This window comes from Prosopis cineraria, unplaced genomic scaffold (genome assembly GCF_029017545.1).
Source record: "Prosopis cineraria cultivar Desert tree isolate PC_DT_omini unplaced genomic scaffold, ASM2901754v1 PC14, whole genome shotgun sequence".
NCBI lineage: Eukaryota > Viridiplantae > Streptophyta > Magnoliopsida > Fabales > Fabaceae > Prosopis > Prosopis cineraria.
In genome coordinates, this window is record NW_026555345.1 from 27,954,604 (window position 1) to 27,973,696 (window position 19,093).

Below are 19,093 nucleotides of genomic sequence, written 5' to 3' on the forward strand. Positions count from 1 at the left end.
CGTTCATCGAAAAAAAGTATCAAGACAAAAAATCACTTTAATTTTTAGAAAAATTGTGATGCACTTACTCTCGCCAAATTACACTTTAAGTCAAATAATCAATCAATAATGTATATTCAATTCCCACATGCACATCACATGTAGTTTTCCACAGTAAAGTATGCCCCTTTTCTTCAATCTTTGGTTCACCTTGGAAAATTTTCCGATAATATCCGATAGTCAATAGGGTGTAAGAAAAGACATTGCTTTCGATTTATTATGAATTCCACCAAAAAAGCACAAAGACAGGTCAAACCTGTAAGTTGACGTGCTAACATTGAAGTAAAATCCCATATAGTATATGATAAACCCAACTGTCTAGAGAACTATGAAATTGTATAAACTAAAGCAGTAAATTTTCATTCATGATAACTACAAGAAGTCAAGCAGCTCATTATCGTTTCTTACACGTTCCCCTTCAATGTCGGATGAACCAAATCCACCACCAAATGACTCGATCGCATCTAACCTTTTCTTTTCCCTTCAACTCTTGTATAGTTTATGGTCATGCAAATCTTACCTTTCATCAATCCGTTATTCTGTTTTCATAAATGGAAACTGTCCATCACATGGCAATTTCAGAGAAGCGAGTTTTGTAGAAAATTGAGAAAATACTGATGAAGAACTGTTGAAAAAAATTTATATCAATCAAAAACTACTTGTTATCAAAATTCAGATGAAAAGAAGTCCAAATAGACCATTGTTAATTTAAAATAAGTTATTTTTAAAATCTAAATGAATATTTATTAATAAAAAATTAATTTAAATTGACAAATATCCATTCAAATTTTAATAACAAATAATTCTTGACTAACATAAATTTCCTCTTAACATTCCTTAATTGATATTTTCCCAAAAAAATTTGCCATGACGTACGAAGTTGTTCGCTGTAGTTTCTTTTCCCCTTAGTCTACACTCATAAAACCGTCCAAGTCAACAGGTGAACGGAAAAATGACCAAGCTTATTATTAGCTTGCAGTCTCCACTAATTTGCTCATAATTAGTAGTCATGTTAATGCCTGCCAGGCCAACCACGGGTAACACTAAATGGCAACAGAGCAACTTTACTTTTGTTGATACTAAATTGGGTTCAAACACACATGTACACTTGGCGAATTAACATAACAGAATACAATTACTAACTAACTGATAAAACTTATCCCTCGACCGTCGTCCTTTACTAACTCTAATGCCCTTGGAAGCTAGAGAATGTATATCTAACATTCCCAGTTTGTTCATTGACGACTGAAATGGACTAGGACCCAGGGTTTGGCGTATACTTCAGCAATCTGAGCAGCGTTTGGATTGGAAGAAGATGGATGACACCTGCCTGGAGCTTTTCTTGCGCAAGATGACAGTTTAATTAGTGCGTCTATGAAAGTTGGATTGGCAGCTGACAAGCCCGGTATTCGGCTTCTGATGATAAACGTGGCACAGTGGTTTGCTTCTTTGAATGCCATGAGTTGAGGAAAATACACAACCCAGTCAAAGTCACTGGAGGCAAGTTTGAGATCAAATTGAGGGGGGTAGAACAAGCCTTTGCCAGGTAAAGCTTTGAGATAACGTAGGCAATGGGCGGCCTGAAGCCGACGGGAGAGTTATCGGATGACTTGGGAATTGACTGAGCCGTTAGGCGCATAATAATAGATAAAATAAAGAGATGAGCAGCACTTTCACTAGGTTGAGAATTATAGAGAGAAACCACATGATTCACAGAATAGGATGATTTATATAGGATTTAATAGATACATAAAAGACAAGGAAAAGAACCAGTGAAGGAGCCTGAAGTAATGATCAAAGGCGCCTTGCTAGCTATGGCAACTTGAACCTTGAAGAAAAGTGGTATACATAAGAAATTCCAAAATTTAGCTCCATCTAATTGGAGGTCAATCCATGCCATGAAAATTCCATAGAGCTTAACTTTTTAAGTTTTTTAGTCGAAGGCCTATTACGACACTTTTTCTTTCCCTATCTAGGCTTGAGACCAATTATGAAGAAACATGGAAAGCACAGTGACACCATGAAATTCATCAAACCAACCTCAGTGAGATCATGCTTGTTGTTGAGGAGCAGTGACAGTTATTACACCAGCATAAGACAGATGAGCCAATGTTGAATCATCTGTGCGTAGATTTATAAACTGCTGTTCTTTTTTGGTCAACAAGTAAATGATTTCATGATTTCCAAAGCTGGATACTGACCAAACTCAAGTTAAATTGAGTTTCCATTCATGATTGGATGAACATCCAGGTTAAGAACTATACCTTCCAACAATTTGAAGCCTCAGGCTTGAGGAGTAATTTCTTTCTTTGCTTGGTGCTTTCCTTCCACTCAATTTTTTCTCTATGTATAGATAAACCTGTTAACATATCAATTCTATACTTCTAGTCTTATTGGTTTAACAACGGCATATACAATTACCCTTCAGGATCTGCGTTTCGCTGAGATGCCGCCTTAATATAATTTTCTCGCAAATCAAAATCCCCACAGTATGGTCTGTCAGCCATCATGGAAGAAAAGATATTCACGATAATGGCCACATGCCTCACAGCATTCCAGCCAAACAAGTCACATATCAGAATGATCACTTCAGATGAGATGAGATAAATAATCTTACCTGGCGTCCACTGCTTTAAATATTTTCTTTTGAAGTTATCAAGGGACTTCCAAGTTCAATCCAACCTTCTCAACCTGACATGATATTCTGGCTACTAAGTTAAGATGTCCTTTCCATTGATACATTATCATCAAAATCTTCATCCTCATCTCCAATTTCAGAATCAACATCAGAACCTACGTCTGATGACAAATCAGCCTCCGCATCCCCATCCTGCCCTCGCCTATCCCCACCCTTGAAGTCCTCAAAAACATTCTCAGTACATGCTCTTCTTATTGGCCCCATTTCATCCTCTTCTTTGCTTCTCTTATAGCCAACCAATTCTCTATCAACTTTTGCTTTCCTGGGACTCACCAAAATCAACTCAGCAAGCTTCCTTCTTGCTAAATACAAATCATTGGGCTCCATCAAATCTCCCTTTCTATATGCCTCCCTAAGGAAAACCGTGTGCAACTTCCCTTGATTTCCTCTAGTTGAGACATAAAATATCCCCTGGTGCTGAAGAAGGAAGTCTTTCAACTTTTTGGGCAAATTCATGGCCATACGAAAATGAGCAATCCTCTCCAAAGTAATTTTCTTCTCCACTGTCAAGGACAACAATTCATGGATTGTAGCAACTGCTCTCTTCTCCATTCGCTTCTGAGCCTCAATCGATCTCAAATCATACCCTGAAACATCTTCATAGGGTGACCAGTACGGAAGACGTTGCCATTTCCACATTGCAATTCTAAAATACTTCCCAATCTTAAAGCCCGGAGGGAAATTTATAATGAAAGAAAACCTAATATTTTCGGCTTCAATTCCTTTCTCCCTGTACTCCTTCTCCCTAGCTTTCTCTATGGCGCACACAGTTAACTTCTCGTCCCTCTCCACAAGTTCAATGTACTTATTCCTAGTCGCTTTGGCATCAAACAATCGAAAATACTGCGGGTACCTAAGAACCACCGAGTACTCGAAGTCGTCCGGCAAACCAAACGCCGACCGAGCAATGCGAACATGCTCAAGACGAAGCCTTCCGCTGTTAGACATCATCAGAAGCTGCCGGAGGCGCGTAACAGCGGCTGGGATTTGCGCGATGAGAGCTTGCTTTTCTTGATCGATTTGGAGAACGGCCTTCCGGGTCAATCGGCAGTAGAGAATTCGCTGAACCGGGTGTTCGTATATCTCGAAAACATGGGGGAATTTGAGTATGAAAGCACCGGCTTCGTGCTGTTTGAAGCCGATTCTGCGAGCAAGGATGTCGAGGCGAGAGATTGGAAGTGTTTGGTTGAGTTGCGAAAGAATGAGGTCCTGAAATTTAAGAACTTTCCTCATTTTCTTCTCGATCTCCATGTAGTTATCATAGCCATGATCTCGAACTCGTAGAAGCTTTTTGGGAATGGCAGTGGACTGCGACATTTCTCGGGTGAAGCTAAACATCTTCAGAAATAATCGAGGACTTTCATGTGTCAGGGTCTCGCGCTTGAAGATATTGGTGTTATAGAAAATGAAGAGTCGCATTTTGAGCTCTCGAGGGCGTCGGGATTTTAGGGTTTAGAGCTTGTTCGTTGTACATGGAGACATGGAGGAGAACCTGGGGGGTAAGCGGCCGAGAAGAAAAGCGGGGATTCGAAACAAAAGAACAAATACTAAAGAGGACATTTCAGGAAACAAGGGGAAAGAAGGAAGGAAAGATCAGGGAAGGAAAACTACAGGGGAGATAATGTAATTAATTTAATTTTAAGGGTACATTGAGAATGAATTTGCATTTTGTCTTTGAGAGTTCAAGGCCCAGATCTTGTAACCCAATTGTCGCTACGATGGTTCCTACGAGTTACCGGAATGTGATTCAGTGTTCTATGTTTCAACAAAAAGAGAACCACATGAGAACATCCCAAAAATAAAAGCAAGTATGGGCCCAACAAAAAAATAAGTTGGAGCGGGTTACTTCGTAGAATCGTAGTACTCCTTAGTCCTTCCGTTTTGGAATATAAAAAAACATACCATATATTTTTTTTGTTTTTTATTTATAAAAAAATATAAATTTTAAGAAGTATTTATCATATCTTTCAAATTATTCTTCATAAAGTTAATATCTATTTTTACTAGACAAATTTATTTCATTAATTGTAAGGGCAATTTAGTCTAAATTTTTTAACTTTAGATATAATTATTATATACTTCACCAACTTTTTTAAATTGTGTGAATTATTTATTTTTTTATATATTTAAAAATGGAGGGAGTATATTTTACTTTAGTTTCGTCTAAAAAAAATCACATTTCTAGTGTTTATATAAATGCAGTTATTTATCAGCAATAGTCATTCATATGAATAAATAACTTGTTTTTCTTTTCCGAAGCAAGACAAAGGAGAATATATTGTAGTAAAATGTTAAATACAAATTTTTTTTGTCCTTGAAAATGTTAAATAAAAATTAAAAGGTAGAAATCCAGGGAGAATAAAATTCCTATATTGGAAGAATAAAATATGCAATATCATTTTTTATTTAAGGGTTAACGAAAACTAATCAGATTGTTGATTTTAAATTTTAATTAAAAATACATTTTTTACCAAAGAAAAACAAAGTCGTTCTTAAATTTTCCCCGTGATTTGTGCACACACGTAATTATATACTATATCTTCCATTAGAGGCCACTTGGAGCAAAACAAATTTAATGGGCGGTGGGGTCTGTGAGGAAGGTGAATATATGCGAGGTGTTGTTTGAAGCAGTAACTTGGAAGTGGCTGGGTATTGTTCAGGATATCAGAAGCCTGCTCTCTTCTTTCAAGAATTGTCGTCTCTCTCTTGTTCGAAATCAGCTGCAATTTTTTTGGCAGTCGATGCTTCATCCAGGAATGGCTGTTTTGTTCCTAAGGGTATTGGCTAATTTGTTTCTGTTCACTGTTGCTTTGTTTTTTGTTTTGCTTTCTATTGTTATTTGTTTTCTGGAAAAATCACCTTGAAGTCTACAGAACCCTTGAAAATACCCAAAAATCACCAAATATCCATCAGGTCTCGAGAGAGTTAATGGTGAATGAATTTGAAGACAGAATTACCAAAATACCCATTCTTTCAAACATAAGAAAATGCACTCTGAAGCTCCCCCACTAAGCAACAAAATTTTGGTCTTTGAAGGATCACCCATCATGATTTGAAGCCTTACCAAAATTCTGGTCTTTGAAGCTTATCTCCAGCCTCAGTAAGAACTCATTCAAGCGAAGAAATACACAATTTTCAAAAATGCTTTGAGAGTTGATAGATATTTGGCGATATAACGAGAGTTTTGGGTATTTTCAATGCTTTTAATTTGTGGGATTTCATGGTGATTCCCCCCCCCCCTTTTTTGTTAGGTGAGTGGTAGGTTGTACTTAGATTTTTTTTAGTGTTTTGGCTTCGGTTATTAATGGGTATATTTAACTTTTTATTGATAAAATTTGGTCATGTTCTTGTGGGGGGGAAAAAAAGATGGCATCTGATGAAGCCAAAAGGAAGGAGATAACAATTTTGGCTATAAAAGAGTCAGGAACATAAAAAAAATAAATAAAAGGAATAGAAGCATGGAACAGACAACAAAGCATGTTTTGCAGATCCAACTTTATATCCTGTATTGTATGTAACATAAGACTTATGAGACTTATAAACTAGAACAAACACTGATCATAAAGATAATGAAAAAAAGAACGTTGGGGGGGGGGGGGGGGACGCAAGGACAAGTAGAGAACCCAGACAGAGTCACAGGTGAACGAGTCAATACCCGAACCACCAATTCCCACCATGGCACCTTTCTTCTTTCTTTCGTGGTTCGTTCTTGACTCAAAACCTTCGCTTTCTTCACCTTCCATACTTTTCTTATTCTTTTCCACCTTCAAAATCCCCAATTTCTAAATCTTAAACGCAGACTCCGTAACTCTACTTGCATTCTATCATCATCGTCTTCATCCAACTGATCTCAGCGCCTCTTTGATCTTCTCAACTGTGGCCGTCATGAGATTGTTCACTGTTTCAATGGATTCCACCGTCAGCTTCCCCGATGGCAGGCTGTTCACCAGTATTTGTAACCCTACCGTCAGCACGCTTCCGCCGCCGCCGCTGCCGCCGCTGTCCGGACTCCCTTTGCGACCCACATTAGGACCGTCGGGATGAATGGCAAACCCAGAAGGCAAGAGAGCCACGTACGAAGAATCTCCACCACTCATCACCACGTTCAGCGACTGGACATCAACCGGTGCATACACTACCATTGATCCTGTAGCATCCGCACATGTCTCTTGCAGTATCACCATGCTCGTCTCGTTCCCATTAACACCCTGAATCCGTACGTGTATACATGCTTAGTAAACAAGATATCCAACTTATGAGTCGTCGGAAAATCAAAACGGGAAAGAAAAAGACAGCACTTACGTTGGTACGAAGAAGAGAAACGCAGTTACCAGGTGTCTGTCCTTTGACGATAAGAGCGACTTCCTGCATGGTTCCGGCGCCACTGGACAAGATGTCCCACTCGAATCTCCGGCGGTCGTCACGGAGGAAGTCAAACAAGGTTTGCGGAGACACGGGCAGCCAGAAGGAAGTCGCGGCGCTGAGCATGATGCCAGGAGGATCGCCTGGCTCGCCTTCGTTCTTCCGAGTCATCACCTTCACGTCTTCGCCTAGCGTCCCTACATGAAGACTGTCCCACCTCCGAGCCGACGAAGCCACGAGCCCAGAACAGAAGTTGTCCATCATTCGCTGTGCCAACTTCACCATGCTTCGCCGACCACCCTGGCTCAATGCTGTTACATAAAGAAACGATGCCCATCGGAACATGAATTTTTTTTCTGGATGAAACATAATGAACAAGCTAATATGCAGACACTAGCTAGCGATAAGGAAGTGGAATGAGAATGTGACATACTAGTGTGATCATCGGCAGGCATGGAAGAGGACAAGAGGATGGCCAAACATTCACATTGCCTTTGGAGGGTGGCAATCCATCTATGAGCACCGAAGCCGATGCCGGCGCCAACCATCGGACGGTACAGTTGGTGGACGACATTCTCATCGTACTGCCAGTGCTCCACCCAAGTAACCTGCAACAGTATACTCCCACTTGTAACTTCTTTCAACCACATCATAACCAAGTAACGATGTGCACTACTAATACATACATCCCCCGAATTCATATCATTCTAACACAAACAAGACTGCGAGGGAATTGGCATAAGGAAGGGAATTACTTACCCAATAGGATACACACCCATATAAGGAACATATATATAATTATATATCATAAATTACAATACATATTAATTCTCTTCATTGTTGAAAGGTAATGAGGAACATTTTTTTATTGCGTAATCCTATTCAAGACACATGTTTTTGGATACTGGATGATTAAATTTGAGAAACTTCTCATGACAAGGTTCAAACTCATTTACCCATGTGCTTCATAGATAAACATAAATGAAATTAATCATAAATAACATATAAAATGACCAGTCTACCATAATAAGTATTTATGATTAACTTTTTATATTTACCTATATCTTGTAGATCTGCACAGAGAAACCAAACAAAAGTAATAGCATAGATGTTAGAAGACAAAGATTATTCCCAATATAGGCGATGAAAGCTTGATTAATTTGAGGATTTTATGGAGTGTTCCGCTATAACATAATTAGAAAACAAATTTTAAAGGTCAGATTCTGTAAAATACAAGGACTAACATCTCACCTGGATACAATATATATAAATTATCATTGCAGAAAACTGTTGGATACAGGTCATTACCACCTCGAGCGCAATAAAAAATATTGTGTGATATATTATATATTTAGAGAGATAGGAATAGAAGCATGGCTCAGATTTTAACACAACAAACATCGAAAAACCCAAGATTCTAGTCTTATTTATATGCCGACGCAGGTAAGATAAAATAAGACATAAGATGCGGGACCAAAAATGAAGCTTAATTCACGTTATTAATAAACCATGCAAGCCTTGATTCACTCGTCTCAAGGACTGATCGTCGTTCAGAGGCTACGTACGGTACAGGCAATAATAAGCAGGTCCAGCTAATTATTTATATGAATTAAAAGAAAAGGAACACCAAGAATTCTGATAATTCTGATTAATCTGACTGTACTACCCCAGTACATGAACAATCCTTCACATCAGTAATGAAAAGTTTAAGCATATATAATATATAAACGAAGAAGTATATATATATACCTTGGAGTAACCGTTGGGCATATCTTGCACGAGGCAGCCAGAAGGAAGCCTCCTACATGTGACGAAGGGGTGTGCATTGGTGGGGTCACGACCAAACTCAATAGAAACATCGACCACCGCCCATAGATTTTCTGCTTGTTGCTTGCATAGTCGGAGGAACCTCGTTTGCCGAACAGGAACAAGTGGCGAAAGCAATTGCACCTCAGCTTCCATCTAACACAAGACATAATCATCGTATCGTCACAAGACATATAGTACGTTAATTTTAATTTGAAGTACTATGTTGTATCTGACACTACGCAGAAGGATCAAACAAACAGGAGAGGAATATACCGCTAGCAAAGTCCCGTTCCTGGTTCCTCCTAGACCATTTGATATCACATCGAGGGGCACAGCTCTAGCGATCATGGTTGGAAACATCTCCGCCCATCGATTCTATTCCCAGAATTGATCATTCAAAGCAATAATAAAATCATCAGAGAAAGGATTCAGAAAATTCTTGACTCGACATTCATCATTAACTGCCATTATGATAAGAACTATGTACGTATATATAGGAATATGATTTGAAGTGTTTTGGTATATATACCATGTCCATGAATGCCTCAATGAGGGCTAAACTGTTGACCATCACTACTCCAGAGGCTCTGGTAGCTTCCGTGACATAAGCAGGAGGCTTTGGGCCAAGACAAGGAAGAAAAATCCGAGTATACTCCTCAAAATTCAGAACTTCGTTCTCGCCATCCAATGTCTTAATCCAAAGAGGGGCATCTCCCTGAGCCATCTTCATCAGTTCCTCCATAGCAGACAAGGCAAGGTCTATGAGCATAGATCTCTCCACCTGTACTTGATCGTTTCCCATCATCATCATCCCCATGTCAAGTCCCATTGGGAAGCCTGACCCAGCACGAATACCGCCAATCCCACTGACAGTATTGTTTCTTCCAATGGCTAGTTCAAGACCAGAGTTTGAGCTCGGGAGAGCCATGGTTGAGATTGGCCTTCCCAGAAACTTGTTAGCCAAGGAACATATGCGGTTTAGTTCGTCCTTCAAGCGAGCATTTTCGATCCTTAGCTGGTGTTCTTCGAATGAGATTTGGCCGGGAATTGCTGGGCTCCCACAATTGTTGCATATTGGGTTGGCCATGGCTTCCTTCATCATACTGTTCTCTGCTCGGAGCTTGTCATTTTCTTGCCTCAGAATCAGATTCTCATGGCGCTCCAGTTGGGTCTGGTTTCAAAATTAAAAAGGAAAAAAAAAAAACAGACCTTCATTAAAGCACCATCCAACAGATCAACAGCAATAAATACTGGTCTTTAACCATTAGGGGAATTAACATTTTGGTCTCCCCAAACATGCCCTTTCTCAATTCGTTCTTTAAAAAAATGAGTAATTTTTGTAGACTGATTCACTCTCTGCAAATTACCTTCATCTGGGTTCGTCGATTTTGAAACCAGAATTTGACTTGCTTAGTCTCCAAGCCAAGCCTCCTGCTAAGTTCCAACCTTTGCTTCTCGTCAGGATGAGGACACTCCTTAAAGAAACTAAAAAAAAAAAAAAAAAGGGAAATTACCAGATGAATCAATCAGAAGAAACAAAAACAAAAAAGACTGAGAAATTAATTAAAGTGGTTACGTTTCAAGCTCTTGAATTTGGTGAGGAGTGTGTCTATGGTACTTCTTGGATCTCTGAGCAGGCGTATCGTCACCAGCATCCTGATCATCTTCCCCTGATACGCCATCGAAATTATCGCTTCCAGAACGACTCTCATAGCCATCATCTCTAATCCTCGCAATCAAACTCGGATCGAAGTTGTCCCCAAGAAGACCCATCTCAACGTGTCCCTCCATTTCCTTTTCTGCACACTAATGCTCTCATCAGAAACAAACAACGCATAAACATGAACAGTAAGCCGCGCGAATCGAATTCATTATTTAATAATGAGTAATTCAATAAATCAGAAGTTGGCCAGAGAGGAAAAGCAACGAAGGACACGGAGCATACAGTGGAGAAAGAAAAAGCAGAGGTATTTTTTGGTTTTCTGTCTCTTTTGCTTTTTCTCTGACTTTCTTTTAGTTCTCCGGATTTTTTTCCCTCGAAACTGTAACAATCACTTCAGTCAAGGCACTTTTTGGGACTTTAGATGATCAACTCTTCAACCTTTTTCTTTTTGACCTCAAATTGAAGACAAGCTGCGAGACTGACAAAGCAAAAAAGAATTTTCTTTTTCACAACAGAGATAGAACCGAAAAGGTTGTTTCATTGTCAACGGTCATGCATGGCTCCTTCCAAACTCATTTTTTCTCTCCATAAGGAAAGCCTCTGCTTCAGGTAGAGATAGACAGAAGAAGCAAAAAAGACATTTTCTTTTGACCCGAGTTTAAACCCATGAAGAGAAAATATTTTGTCAGTATCGAAAAATTTTGAAAGAGACTGGGAAAAGAGAAAAGAAAGGAATATTAAAAAAATAGAGCGAACAGAAGAAACAAAGGATTATCTCACTGACTTTTCAAGAGCATCACAGGCAAATCTAGACGAAAAGGCCCATTTGACAATACCCTCTGCCATCTTCACCTTCTACTCCAACTCGCTCGACAGAAACAGAGAGAGAGAGAGAGAGAGAGAGGAAAAGAGGGCAAGAGAGAACGGAAAGAGAGAAATGGTGCGTGGAACAGAAACCAATCCAGGTACGGAGAAAAAGATACCTTTAATTCGAAAGTAAAAGGCGAAAACAAATACTACAGTCTGTTGGTTGGTTTGGTTGCACAGAGCCAAGAGAGTTATGAACTTTTCAGATCCTTCGTTTTCTCTCTCCCTGGGATATGTGGAAGAGAAAAAGACATGTAAGAGGAAAAGAAAATTAAATAAAAAAGGAGTGAATCTGAGAAAATATTATTCTACAGAATAAAAAAAAATGGAGGAGCTGACTTACTATGACTCCAAGGTGATATGATATCAAAGTCAATGGCTTTCTTCTGTGCTCTGTTTTTTTCTATATGCTTCCATCATCGAATTCAAAAGCCCTTCTGATTCGACTCCTTCCTCAGCCTTTCCCTTCACTGCACACCCGAATTTATTTCTCTCTCTGTCTTGATTGTAAGAGAGCGATGAAATTGAAATTAAAATTGAAATATATAGGCGGTGAGATAAGGAGAGAGAAGGCAGAGAGTGGGGCCCACGGCTAAAAACAGGGGATAGTGATGTCTGCTGCCACAATCCGATTCGGAGCGAGTGTCCCACGCGCGTGTGGGTTGTCCTGTTGTCAGAGGAGGGAGGTTAGGGTGTTTGGAGGCACACGGTAAGGCCTAAATGGACTGAAATCAACCAATAGAAACGTTACGTCTAGGAAAGGAACAGAGGAAGGGCTACAGTTGTCCGTGTGTGATTGGGTTAATGATTGTCTGTTGAATTTGATAAAATCGATCGATGGCGTGACTTTAGGACTCAACGGATTCTGTGACATTTCTAGTCATTCTCAATCAGATTCACATATCTATTCTTTTTAAATAAATCCGGAAGGAAAAAAAAAAGTAGATAAAGATAAATGATGAGGTTTTTTTTTCTTTGAGCAAAAATAAATGATGAGGTTTTAAATGAAAATAGGATCTGGTATGGTAAGTGTGAAAAGAAAGTTACGTACAATGGATTTTTCCAGTTGGCTGCTGATTTTGGGTTTGTCATTTTTATAAAGCTTTGACTAAATGGAACCCTAAAAAGGAAGTGAAATCTCAATTCTCAATATACGGTTACTCGTATGACTATTGACCCTTTTAAAATATGCCAGAGATGTGGTAATAATAGTTCTTTTGAATTAGGATACCTTGTTTTTTTGGCGTTAATTAATTATATTTTCAAATGCTTAAATTTGTTTCAATGTAATCAAACATATGGAAAGAGTGATGGATGGAAGATATGACAATAGGCATATTTATAGTGTATTTGTTTGGTGTTACATACTCGTAAATGTGTTTGTTGGCTTTGAAACGTTTTAGAGTAACTTTTGCAACGCATTAAGAAAAACGGTCAAACAAACACGACTTCAATTATTGCGAAATGGTAACTATCTGTGTATTTGAGTAATAAGATTTTAACATTCGCAAAGTATTTTTGAAAAATTTCAAATGTAAAAATTGCTTGGTTTACCAAAAAAAAAAATCAAAATCCTTTAAAAAAGTCATTAAAAGTTTATTTGCCAGGAACTACTTTCACTTAAGTTTACATTTGAAGTTGGAGTTAGGCGTTAACGAGGGAATGACTAATTTTTATTTTATTATTCTACCCTTTTGATTGTATACCAAACATTATATTTTTTTTAAGATTGTTAAGCTTGTAATTTTTCATAAATCACATATTGCAGCGAGATTGGGTAAATCATATAGGAAGTGATCATCAGCATTAAACTAAAATTTTATTAGCTTAATAAAAATAATTACTCAGTACAACTTCATATTTAATCGATCAAACAAACAAATAAAGGAAAGTAATTTATTAGATTGAGAATAATAAGCAAGATTAATGAAGAGGCAGTATTTATTTATTTTATTATTTAACATATCAAATTATATGTTATTTGAAACTTTAAGTACATGTATTTTCCCAAACATTGCAAATATATTGCATGTGTGTAATAAAAATTATATATCATAAAATCAATGACTTTTTTTAATTATATATATAAATAATTTTTATTATATATTATCCAAACAAATTTTATTTTACTAAATTGACTTTTAAAAAATAAATTTAAATATAAATTTTATTATAATCATTGATTTTTATCAAATCGACTTCTAATAAATAAACTTTTGACAAATATATTTTTAACAAACAGAAGACCAAACAACCCTGCAAGATAAAAGATTAGGTATGGTGTATTTAAAACCATTGATTTATTTGATTAAAATGCATGATATATGCATGCGCACATGCGTATGGAGGACACAAAATCTATGACTTACTTACATGTTATTGAAGGATAAAAAAGATATTGCATATATTCATACCAACCCTTTCATGCAATGTTATGAGAATTAGACCAAATTAATAGGTTCGACCTATTGAACTAGAAACCAGTCCTAAGTTCAATCCAACCATATTAGAAAGTTGCTTATTTTAAGAATCGACAAGAGATGATTGAACCGATAAAAACTAGCAAAACCAGTGAGCAAATTGGTTTTTCAACTTTTTTATTTTAAGAATTTTAATTCATATTTATAACTAAAATGTATGCATATTTATATTTAATAAGCACTGATAAATGAAAAAAATGAACAAAAAATGCAAGAAATATGTATAAAATACGTGTATATTTTAAAGTTATAAATTATAAAATGAGTGTATATATTGGATTAAAGTGATGGAATATTGATGGATATTACCTTTTTATTTTATATTATTTTATTTAAAATTTAAAAGTTCATTCACATTGTTATATACAAATATTTTCTTTTATTTTAAGCACACGTTACTTAAAATATGTCAACTTATTCATAACCGATTGAACCATGATTCAACCATTAAATTATAAACTAATACCTTATTTGGTTTAATGATAGGTTTGATTTTCATAACATTGCTTCCATACTTAAAACCATTTATGAAAAAGTAAAGAGATTACTTAAAACCATTTATGAAAAAGTAAAGAGATTTTAATAAATTTTATCAAGGATAATACCATCTAAATTTAACTAGATTTGTTTCCTGTATATTTAGAAGGTAAAAATAAAATATAAATTTAAAAATTAATAAAATTATTTATTTTAGTCTACTTAGAATTTTTTATTTATTTAAATTAAATATAAACAACAGGTTATTTTATTTTAAATTTTATTTTTCACATGCATATTAAAAATATAAATAATAACTTATTTTATTTTAAATATGTTGTATCAAGGATTAATATACTGGGTTTCCACCATACTTGCGCTCTTCCTTTGATTAATATGAGAAAAAATTTGAAATCAAATTTTAAAACATTTACTATTAAGTCCTGCTCCGCATAATTAGTTAAAGAAGAAAATTTATCCACCAACAAATATTATTAGAATAATTTAGCAAGTGCCACATGATCTTTCAAAATCTAAAAAATTTAAAATATTAAAATATTACTAGAATTTATCCCCTAACAAATTATACTGGTAGAATTTAATAGTAAATTTATCTATATAATTATGTTTAATTTTATCACAAGTACCACATTATCTTACCAAATATAGAAATTTTAAAAAATTACCATTCATCTTGCAGTTGGACAAACACTTTTTATGATATTATTTTATACATATAAAAAATAAAAGTACCAAATAATAGGGTGTCAACCATACTATTTTTATTATGAATTCCACATACATCACTATTTTTTCACTATAAACCTCACACTTATTTTTAATGTTAGATTAAAATTCATTTTCGTTCATCCCACAATAGATTTATTGTAGGACAAACACATTTTACATTATTATCTTATACATATAAAAAATATAAGCACCAAATAATAGGTAGGGTCTTACAACTATTATTTTTTTTATGAGTCTCACATTTATTACTTTTTTTTTTGCTATAAATGTTATACTTATTTTTATGTTGCAGATCCCACATAATCTCTAAAAATATAAAAATGTTAAAAAATAAAAATTATTGTTCATTTTCTATAGATTTATAGTGGGACAAATACATTTTACACTATTATGTTATATATATAAAAAATATGGAGACTTAATTATTTAATTTTTTATAGTTTTAACTCAATTATAAACTTAATTCTTAAACTTTGACTCATTATAACTCAGTTCTTAAATTTTAATTTATTGTAACTTAATTCTTATAATTTTAACCATTTAAAATATTAGTTCACATATTTTAAAAAATAAAATTAGAAAGATTAAATCTTTATAATCTTTATCAAATTAAAGGTTTTAATTTAAAATTAATTCATAAATGTCAACATAATTTTAATTTTTAGGATTTTATTTTCAAGATATAAGGACCAACATCTTAAAGGAAAAATAATAATTAAGGACTGTCAAAAAATTTATATCAGTCAAAGACTGATTATTGTTAAAATTAAAATGAATTATTGTTAATTTAAAATGAGTTATTGTTAAAATTTAAATAAATACTTGTTGATAAAATACTAACCGGCATCAATAAATATCTATTTAAATTTTGACAATAAATAATCGTTGATTGATATAAATTTTCTTCAGGGATCCTTTATTGATATTTTCCCTAGCTATTTTAAATAGTTAAAGCTATAGGGAGTGTGTTGCAACAAATTAAAATTTATAAATTGAGTTACGACCAAGTCAAATTTTTAAGAACTGAGTTGTAATAAATCAAAGTTAAAAAATTAAGTTATAACTAAGTTAAAACTATAGAGATCAAATGATATGGTGTCATGCCTATTATTTTTATTATAGGTTTTACATTTATCATTATGTTTTCACAATAAATCTCTTTTTATATCGCAGGTCCCACGTAATTTCTAAAATATGAAAAATTAAAAGATAAAATAAAATAAAATCGTTGTTCATCCTATTATAGATCTACAAGTTTATATTGTTGGTAAAAATACCAATTTTATTCTGGTAAGAATGCAAGCATGTATTTGGTGAGATTCACGTATATGAAATTAAAAACATACAAGAAAATGAAGGGGATGAATGATGGAGTTTTGGGTGAAAAGATTTTTTTTTTTTTTTGGGTTGGAATCCAGGAAAAAGGAAAGTTACTTGCAAATTGCAATGGATTTTTTTTCAAGTTGGTTTCTGATTTTGGAGTTGTCATTTTATAAACCTTTTGACTAAACGTAACTCTAAAAAGGAAATGAAATCTCAAATTTCAATATACGGTTTCTCTAATGACTATTCAATATTAACCCTCCAGAACGAAGTTATGGTAATAATAATCCTCATTGATTTCAAGACACACAATATATAATTCATAAACTATAACTTTATTCAATTTTAATTTTTCTCTATCTTATAAATAGAATTGAAAAAAAAAAAAACGTCTAATACAATCTGCCCATTAAGTAGGGCCTATCAAAATTTATTTTTTTCTTTTTTCCCCTCCGTGTTTTTAGTTATTTATTATAGTTTAATTTTTTTTTTCATTAAATGGCTCATGATTATTTTTATCAGAGTTGAACATCACCCTCATGAAATCCTATTCAGTATATTTAATTAATTTAATACAAGGTTTATATTAATGACCTTTCTGAATCAATTTTATTTTGGTAGGAGTGAAAACTTGTATTGTGTTGAGCTGTGATAATTATATATTGAGGATATGTTCTTTTAAATCGAGATATTGTTAAGATTCACGTAAAGATCAACTTTTTTATGAAAAGAAAGTTACTTGCAAGGATTTCTGCTCTCCCTGTTGGTTTTATTCTTGTCCTTTTAGGGTCAATTTGGCTCATTGAATGGATGGAATAACGGTGAGAAATGTAATGTAATGATAATTTTCACGAGTATGTTTAGTATTTACATTGGTACTTTTAAAAAAAAATTAAAATTTTTTAAGTCATTAAATAAAAATATAGTGTCACCGGTGGATGAACATCGTCGATAAAGGAAAAGTCAAAGGTAAAGGACGCCAGTGATAGAGGTGACGGGAGTGGAGGGGAATTGTACATATGAATGAGGAGGAACATTATGGGAATGAGAATTTCGTAGGTAATATATATCACTTGCATAAATCATAATATATTTCTTCATTTAAAAATATAATATATTTTTTTAAAAGTTAAATATTAAAAAATATAAAATATTTTTAATCTTTTAAAGTGTAATCATTAATTTTTTTCAAAAGTGTTCCTATTAATAATGACTTTATATTTATTATATGGTATTTAATAAGAGTAAATATGAAAAATAAGGTTAGTTAAAAAATAAATAACTATTTTATTGAGAGGTAAAATTTGATTAAAAATATTTTATATTTTTTAATAAAAGGGGTAACTCTTTCACCTTATATCTTAGGCCAACCAAGTAATCTACTTACATCGTATTTAACCAAATAGGGTGTTATAGTTCTTTGATCATGTTCCCGCGGAAAGAAAGTGAAGTCACAATATATTGTTTTAATCCAAGTGAAGTCACAAATTTCAATACATACAGTTCATACTTCTATATTCATGTTAGAGTGACTGCGATAATTATATTAAAAAAATTTAATGGAGCAGGGCAATAACTAATTATTGATAATTAAATAAACAAACTATCAAAGAAAATTATGATTCTCTAGTGTTATTAAATAGTGGACTTTTTTTTGGGAGTTCGTTTGCTATATTTCAAGCTGCAAAATTATTACGACATATTCGATAGTCTATTTTAAAATAAGGGATTAGTTTCTATAATTGTCAATGTTAATATGACTAAAGTAACGCAAGCACCCGCTTGGAATATACACAAATGACAAAACCTATAACTTAATTTCAAGTTATTCAAGGGGAAAAAATAAGGGAGAATGATAGATAAGTTTTAAGAAGATTAATTAATTTAAATTAAATCTTAAAGCATCAAATTTTAAAAATATGTAAATTTAGTTCTCAATTTTACAACTTCATTATATACTAAATTTGCAACAATTATTTTTTAAATTTTAACATGATTAAAAAATTGAACATTATATAAATAAAAAAATTATTATATATATTTTTTAAATTGGGTCAGGTTGATGAACGTGACCCGTGGAACCATTAACATTTATTTTTTGTTGGATTGGGCTTCTTGGCCCAAAACCCTTACTCCTTTTTTTTTTGGTTTAGAAACTTTTTTTTTTATGACACGTCAAAACGATGTGTCGTTTTGACAAAGACAGAAACAACACGTCGTTTCTATCGCCATCTTCCCCCAGTCGAGTCAACTTGACTCGGTTCCTCCAGCGGGTCAGGTCCGTCGGACTCGAAACTTTCGGAGGCCATATCTCCTCCATTCGATCTCCGTTTTACGCGTTCTTGATGTCGTTTTATTTTTTGAGCTCTACACGTTTATGTAATTATTTGTTCAAAAAACTTATTTTTTAAACACTCATTATTCGGTTTGTTTTCAGTCGTTATTGTAACACACCAAAATTTTTTTTTTAAATAATTTAACTCAACCATAGTTGGGTTACAACCACCCAACACATTTTTATATCAATAATTTTAATATAAAATATTTTATAATTGACTTCAACTCACACACTATAACATTTTAGATAAATTTTTACCTCCCACATATCATTAGGCTAAATCACAT

At 34.1% G+C, this 19,093-nt stretch overlaps 2 protein-coding genes across 7 annotated transcripts; both read right to left on the reverse strand.

The window, feature by feature from the left end:
• Positions 1-1,083: 1,083 nt before the first annotated feature.
• Positions 1,084-4,270, reverse strand: LOC129293587 (protein ROOT PRIMORDIUM DEFECTIVE 1). The gene has a single exon (XM_054931635.1). It carries the CDS (start codon positions 4,154-4,156, stop codon positions 2,756-2,758), a length of 1,401 nt encoding a protein of 466 aa, XP_054787610.1. The 5' UTR covers positions 4,157-4,270; the 3' UTR covers positions 1,084-2,755.
• Positions 4,271-6,204: 1,934 nt separating this feature from the next.
• On the reverse strand, positions 6,205-11,918 carry LOC129292612 (homeobox-leucine zipper protein ANTHOCYANINLESS 2-like). 6 transcript variants are annotated; one of them, XM_054930190.1, is made up of 10 exons: positions 11,782-11,918; positions 11,555-11,664; positions 10,485-10,707; positions 10,276-10,393; positions 9,438-10,079; positions 9,182-9,283; positions 8,849-9,061; positions 7,533-7,707; positions 7,040-7,410; positions 6,205-6,945 (listed from the first exon to the last, which is right to left on the reverse strand). In XM_054930190.1, exons 3-10 carry the CDS (start codon positions 10,697-10,699, stop codon positions 6,574-6,576), a joined length of 2,208 nt encoding a protein of 735 aa, XP_054786165.1. In that variant the 5' UTR covers positions 10,700-10,707; positions 11,555-11,664; positions 11,782-11,918; the 3' UTR covers positions 6,205-6,573. The 6 variants fall into 6 exon arrangements, with proteins under 6 accessions (XP_054786165.1, XP_054786166.1, XP_054786162.1 ...); XM_054930191.1 differs by having other exon boundaries at positions 10,485-10,714; XM_054930187.1 differs by lacking the exons at positions 11,555-11,664; positions 11,782-11,918 and adding an exon at positions 11,356-11,494.
• Between the last annotated feature and the right edge of the window lie 7,175 nt (positions 11,919-19,093).